The sequence below is a fragment of the Dendrobium catenatum genome, unplaced genomic scaffold, assembly GCF_001605985.2.
Source record: "Dendrobium catenatum unplaced genomic scaffold, ASM160598v2 original_scaffold_96786, whole genome shotgun sequence".
Lineage (NCBI taxonomy): Eukaryota > Viridiplantae > Streptophyta > Magnoliopsida > Asparagales > Orchidaceae > Dendrobium > Dendrobium catenatum.
In genome coordinates, this window is record NW_021415225.1 from 349791 (window position 1) to 356908 (window position 7118).

General features: G+C 36.2%; 1 protein-coding gene across 2 annotated transcripts in view; it reads right to left on the reverse strand.

The window, feature by feature from the left end:
• Positions 1 to 1498: 1498 nt before the first annotated feature.
• The window catches only part of LOC110109004 (probable galacturonosyltransferase 7), a 69255-nt gene continuing 63635 nt past the window's right edge, over positions 1499 to 7118 (reverse strand). For both annotated transcript variants that reach the window (XM_020839895.2, XM_020839893.2), the window contains exon 10: positions 1499 to 2247. In XM_020839895.2, the coding sequence (XP_020695554.1) occupies positions 1966 to 2247 (282 nt within the window). In that variant the 3' untranslated portion in view covers positions 1499 to 1965. The remainder of the gene's footprint in view (positions 2248 to 7118) is intronic.

Genomic DNA, 7118 nt, shown 5'->3' on the forward strand with positions numbered 1-7118 from the left:
CTGAACCAACGCTCTATGATTAAAGGGATTAATATGAGCTGTCTGATGGAGCACTCCGAATTTGCCCCAAACCTCTATGATTAAGGGGATCAATATGAACACTCTATGATGGGGCAGATCCTATTGTGTTTAACTGTGACATGGTAGTGCCAATTTCTTAAGGATATGTACTAGTGCCAAAAAATTAGAAAAAAAAGTATAATTAAATCACTATAATATTTATGTTATGGAGAAGACGTGCGGTTTGTGATTTGGACTTATAATAACTCATGAAATAATTTTTTTACTGTGATATGTCAAATCTTATCCTATAAATTTTAAAGGTTAATACAACCATCGTCCAATTACGTTCCTTTCGACCTCCATTTCTTGTCGACTAATCCCTTTTGGCCATCGTCGTATTACTATACTCCCTCTAGCCACTGTCGTCCATCGACTACAGTTCCTCTAATGACTAGTTCAACTGTGAACTGATCATATGGACAATCGGTCCTCATGAAAAATCGGTCTAGCATCAAACCTATGAGAACAAATTTGAACTGCATGTTCAACTCACCAACCGTTGAACTGGTCCCAATTTTTAAAAACTTTTTATATTTTTTAGTTAGATTTAAATCTTTGTTATGAAATTTTTATATACTTTTGATATTTTTGATTTAATTTATTTTTGGTGCATAGCTTGTCAACATTTTTTTTAAGGAAAGTTTAAATATGCATGCTCTGAATACAAGAGTTAGAGCTTAATTATTTATATCAGAGAATATTCTAATCAAATTATTTTTCTAGACATTATATAAAGAGAAAGAATCACACATCAACTCTCAATGTGATGTATAGATATAAAGAAATTATATCTGATGCAAATGACTCATAATATATACAAAACATACATAAGAACCTCTAACACCAATTGCTATGAAGAGTGTGTAAAGCTTACTCTTCATCTCAAATTTTAAGCTTAGGTGCCGAGCTCGGTACCGAACAATATTGAGCGCGGTAACGGGCTCGGTACATTTTTTGAGGTGACATAATGCATTTTTATTAGTCTCCGAACACCATCTAGACTCCGCACAGAATAATAAATCCTCAATTAGCTACTTGTAGTAAAATTAATGTATTTCTAATAAAACATATTTCTTCTCAATAAATAAAGGTAGCGGAAAATCTCTACTGCTCACCTTCAAGCCTTTCCAAACTTTCATGGATGTTTTTTACATAAATGTTTCCAATAGTTTTCAATACAAAAATTTTTTAGACTAAAAAATTTTATACTAAGATATTGCTTCAAAAAAATAATAAAAAATTGTATCAAATGAAATCAAAGTAAGAATAATTTTTTAATAGAAATTTTTTTTAGAAGCAGTAAAAAAAATAATGACAAAAAATTATCATAAACGAGCTTTAATTTTCCATTAACGTTGAAGCAGCACTTCTCATCTCCACAATATTAAATTCTCTGTTCTTTTACAGTAAAAAGGCATTCTTTTACAAAATAATCTAACGAAAAGTGTAGAAATTGACAATAGAGACCACATAAATTCAATCTACATTGGTTTCAATAAGATGGCACCATCATGTTTAGAGGTGCCAATCAAGAACTAATGAAATGGTATATCACAAATAAATGATTCAATCAAATGTAATGACTTAGCTAACCGGCAACAAATACAGGATCAGCTCTACCACCCCCTTCTTCTCCAGCCTCCTGCCAGATCTGTTTCGTTTGGGGCAACTTTCTTACTGCTTCTTAAAACAATTTTTTAGTACAAAAACTTTATTTTTTTTTACTAAAAAGCTGATTTAAGAAGCAATAAGAAAGCCGAACCTTCATCTTAAAAAATAATCAAGCAAGCTCTATCATAAATTTATTGGGGCAGAATCCCCAGTCCCATTGAGGTACTCATTCTGCATCAAATTTGAGCCAAATGCGACTCAAAAATTATCATTTCAGATGCGAAAGAAGCACTAATGGAGGACATTGCATTCATCCATAAACCGCTCTCCTTGCGTTAAGAACTTCTTCCAGTACTTCTTGTATGTGGGAATGCCTAAATCAAGCCAAGGCTTCATGTTTCCATTATAGTGAAGAGCAACAGCATTTTTTATCATGTCTTCATTAATACTGTAGTCGTGACCAAGTCCGGAGATAACCAAGGAGCTGTCAAGAGAAAAGATACGATCTTGAAATGCTAACAAGCTTGCTGAGAGTGCTGAAGTCCTCCAGGTTGCCTCGCTTCCATTATGAAACTGTAATGAGAGAAATTTGAGCAGGATGTAACGTTAATATAATTAGGAGTTATAGGCGTGGCAGATGAAAGATAAGCGAAATAAATAATTGAAAATGCCCCGATCCAAGAAAGGCAATTTTGGGTTCATCAATCATTGAAGAATATGAGATTTATTAGATTTTACTTGGGAGGAATATTTTTTAACCGGAGCAAACAAATATGATCAACTTGTGGAACTTTGCTGGAGCGCACGATACTAAAATACAAATTTTAAAGCTCTAACAAATAAGTTTTGCTCGCAGAAGTCTCTCTATATGTACGGGAAGGAGAACAAGATAATATATAAAATGGTCCTGCAAGCTCTGAAAAATTCACACACCGACTTCTCCGCAACCCCTTTCTCCTTTTTTCGGGTCATCGAGGAGAGTTTTACCGAGTATGTTCCGAGACAAATTTTCAGAAGGCATATTGGATTTTGAATAAGATACTACTCAGATATTTTACCCTCATTTTACAAGGACTTTATGATTTGAGTTTAGGTTTACTATAGATGCAAGCCCCTATAGTTAATTGCTCCTCCTGATAACGAGTGAGAACTTTCGATTAAAGCTAGTCGTCAAATAGATATATAGTACCCAACATATAGAAGCAACGTGATTTGGGCATTCAGAATTTAACATTTAAAATTAGAAATTTACCACATTGCACTTAAAGTGAATTTTGGGGTGAGGAGGGATGTACCCAATAAAGATCCCATGGTTCTGTCGTACTGGGCCATCATGGTCCATGATCTTCTTAGTCAGAGGAGGCAGTCAACCCAACCTGATAGAAGGATCCTTGTCAGCAACAATGGGTTGCTTCGTCCAAAGGTACCTTATAGACCTGAGGTAAATGTTTGTCTAAAGGGACAAATTTAAATCCACCTTAGTTAACAGAAGACTGTGTGTCCTATCAATCATATCCTATTAATTCATTACTAAAAAATTTGATGCAATTGAGGAACATGCGTGCTTTAATCATGACCGTAATTTAATGGTGTGATTTGGCAGTAAAATCACCAGGTCAGAGGTTCCCGATCATAACTGTTTACATATGGTGTCGTTTAGTGGTGAAACCACCGGTTAGAGGACACGTGTCACGTCCTTACTGGTAAGAGAAAGATTAAGAATAAATCATAATAATATTTTTGACTAGACATTTGCTCTTTGTGAGATGAAGTGAATTTAAAATTTTTTCAGTCCGACAAACTGTTGCAGAGTGTGGATAGATTTTGCTTTACATATTTTGATATTTTTATTTCAATTTTAAATGTCTTAAGTTTTTTATGACTTTTGAGTTTTGATTTTTTCTGTGAGTTTAAGAGGCATTTTCAATATTTGTGGTCCTCTCCAGTTGATATTTTTTGTCAATACGGCAATCATCGGGATATTTAAGGGTAATTTCATTTTTGTTGGTTGGACTTGTCGACTCTGTCTACTTGCTACCAGATGATCAGGTTTGTCGTCGGCTTTATTCCTTTATAAATAAATCTTTCTTGTAATATACCTGAAGGTTTAATATGAACATATAAAACAGATATCTCAGTCAACACCACGACTATATGTTTGTTTGATGGTTCTAGCCATGTCGACTCTTATCTGTTCACATAAAATGTTCGGGCTCGATCTTAAGTTCATTTTTTTTACCCGTGTAGCATACTAAGACGTCACGTGTGTATCAAGCTCGTCGGGGCCTCTGCAGGTATATGCTGATGCATATATTTTGCTTGATGCATTTATATGATTGCCATACATATGCAATAAATGCATGCGACACATCTATATGTTATGCATTTATGTGAAACATTTGTGCCTTGATTTATGCATTTAGATGTTTTGACATGCTTGAATGATGTATCTGCATCTTGCATGATATAATGATATGCAATATAGTGGCTTAATGTACGATAATATTGTATGATGTATTTGTACGTCAATGTAGCATGCTGCTGCTGCACATCACATTTTACATGTTAGATAATATGCTTGCACAGTGTGTTATGCATATTGTAATACATGTGTGTGCAGTGCATTTGCATGTTAATGTGATGCACTATTACAACATAATGCATCTTGCAATGATGGATATCATACTTGAATAAAATATTCTGCCTATTGTAATGCATGTGGGAGGACATTTTAAAGTGTTTGACATTGACCAACTGTGCGAATAATTGTCATTTCAATGTGCGCAATATTCTATTTAGAAGCCTATAGACGCCTTCTGTCCTCTTTCTCGAGTGTTGCGAATCCAGTGACATTATTTACTGCACATTGAGCTTCATTTGTTTTGCATCGACAATGCTATTTAGCTAATTCATCTTTTGCATGTTGTCATTTTCTTTAGCATTCAGCTTGCAGTAATGTATTTTTGTCGGCGAATACGTTGTACCACACATCAAGAGTCTTCCACCCGTCACTTGTAGGTGAGCTGATTTATCTGATGTGATAGCCTAGCATGAAAAATTTACAGCCTTGTTTTATCAGTGACTCGTAATTTTTACTACTGATTCCCATCTTTTGCTTACAAGTGAATCGTAGCATTGCGTTGCATATTACTTGTTGCTTGTTATAGGCGAACCAACGTGCAAATGAAAAACTTCTTGCAGTTGCTCGCAGATGCTTGCATTCATCATAGGCTTGTTGCTTTTTCCTGCAAGCAATGTGTCACGCTTGCTGCAATCTTTTTACTTAAGCCTAAAGAGGATTCATCATACTTGCAGTATATTCACTGTCGTTTTTCTGTAGGAAGGACCGCTATATATATTGCAAACCTTTCATTATAATTTGCAGGTAATTTGCACGGAATGCGGATCTTCTAGTGTCATCTACAAATGTTTGCATTTATCACAACCCTTTTGTATTTGCTGGTGGATAGCATGTCATATAAATGGCGAGTAACCTACAACAACATGGAAGTGTCTGTGTTCGATGAGCTTTTCTGTATGTACCGCACAATCTTCATACTTTACTCATGAACAAATTACTATGCTCATTGCAACTATCACACCTCTTCTACAAGCATTAGTATTATACATTAATTAACATCATTTGTAGGTGAAACACGATGCTTATTGAGAGTCTTGTGCATTTGCTTGCTGTGGGCTCCGAAAATTCGGCCTCCACTCGCTTTTTCTTATTCGGCGAGGGAGTTTTAACGAACTAAGTTCCGGGGTAAATTTTGGAAGGCAGATGGGTTTGTAGATAAGACACTACCCAGAGATTTCGCCCTCATTTTGTGAGGACTTTATGATCTGAGTTCTGGTTTCCTATAGGCGCAAGCCCCTATAGTTAATTACCTCTCCCGATAATGAGAGAGAACTTTCGATTAAGGCTAGTCGTCAATCAGATACGTAGTTGTGTTGCAGATCAGTTTGTATGTTTGAATTTTGATGTTGATGGTTGGAGTGTCCTCTTTGAACTATTCAAAACACATCATGTCTTTCAGTTCATCGCATGTTGAATTCCCCAACTTGTTGGAGACAAATGCATCTAATTGTTAGGAGCTTGTCACTTGTACTCTATACAAGTTAGATCTTATATGGTTCATTTTGAAATTCTCTGGGTGCACTCATCAAAATCAAGTCCCAAACTCAAGTTTGAGTTTTTCTAGTTCAAGTTTGCCTCCAAATTTGAGTTCAAATAATTCGAATCATGACTCTTTTGAGTCAAATGAGACTCAAACCCAAGCCTTGTTGTAGTTCAAGATTTATTCCACAAACAATCTTGTTAAGTTCAACTTAAGTCTGAGCCCAAATCAAGTTCTCTTTGATTGAGTTTTGATTGAAGTTCCATTTGGTTCAAGTAGAGTTCAATGTCAGAGTTTGAGTTCCTTATAGTCCAAAGCTGATCCAAGTCTTTGCACAACAAGTATTGAGTTCAAGTTCAATTAAAGCTCAAAATCAAGTTTGAGCGTAGTCCTTTGTAGTTCATCAAGTTTAGCATAGTCCTTTAAGTTGAGCGTAGTCCTTGTTAGTTCATCAAGCTCTTGTGTTCAATGTCTTGTTCAAGTTCGATGTCCACAAGTTTTAAGTTCAAATTTAAGTTCAAGTGTATTTAGTTCATTTTGATTTGAGTTATGAGTATAGTTCCAAGTCCTTGATTGTTCAAATGTGTCCACATCTTTGTTCTCTTTGAGTTCAAAACAGGTCCGAGCGTAGTAGTATTTCACCCGAAATTTCGGCAACCACTCCTCCCCCCTCCTCCCCCCTTTAGGGGAAAACTACGAAAACTGGGCCTCCCGCCACGCCTAGAGAAAAGCGTGTACGGTAGGTGCCTCTTTCGAGACACCCGCGGCAGCCGTGTAAAAGTTTTGTCCCCACCACGCCAGAGAAAGGCGTGTATGGGTTTTCGGTACCTGTTGCAAAGAGAAACTGTTGTTTCCCCGCGAGCGGTACTATGGATGAAAATCAATTATTTTCCCGCGAACACAGTACTTATGAATATCCTGGTCTTGCCGTACGCACCGCACCGGGTCCCCATCCCACCCATGCTAGAGAAAAGCGTGCATAAGCGGTTTAACCGATTTGGCACGCACACCGAGAACATGATTTTATGTGATCTCCCAATTCGTTGAAAAACACCGCGACGAACTTCTTCCCACCACGCTAGAAAAAAAGCGTGTATGGTGGTCGTTTGGTCGTTGTGCAAGCATCGAAAGCGGGATCTCGGAGTATTTAGAGTTTAGATAAGGTTATACCTATGCGGGGTCGTCGGTGTTGGAGGACTTGAAGATTGAGGGAGAGAGCTCTTCCTTTCTTTTTTTTTTATTATTTAAATTAATTAATTATAATTATGCAATTATAATTAATTAATATAGTCAATTATAATTAATTTAAATAATTAGTTACAG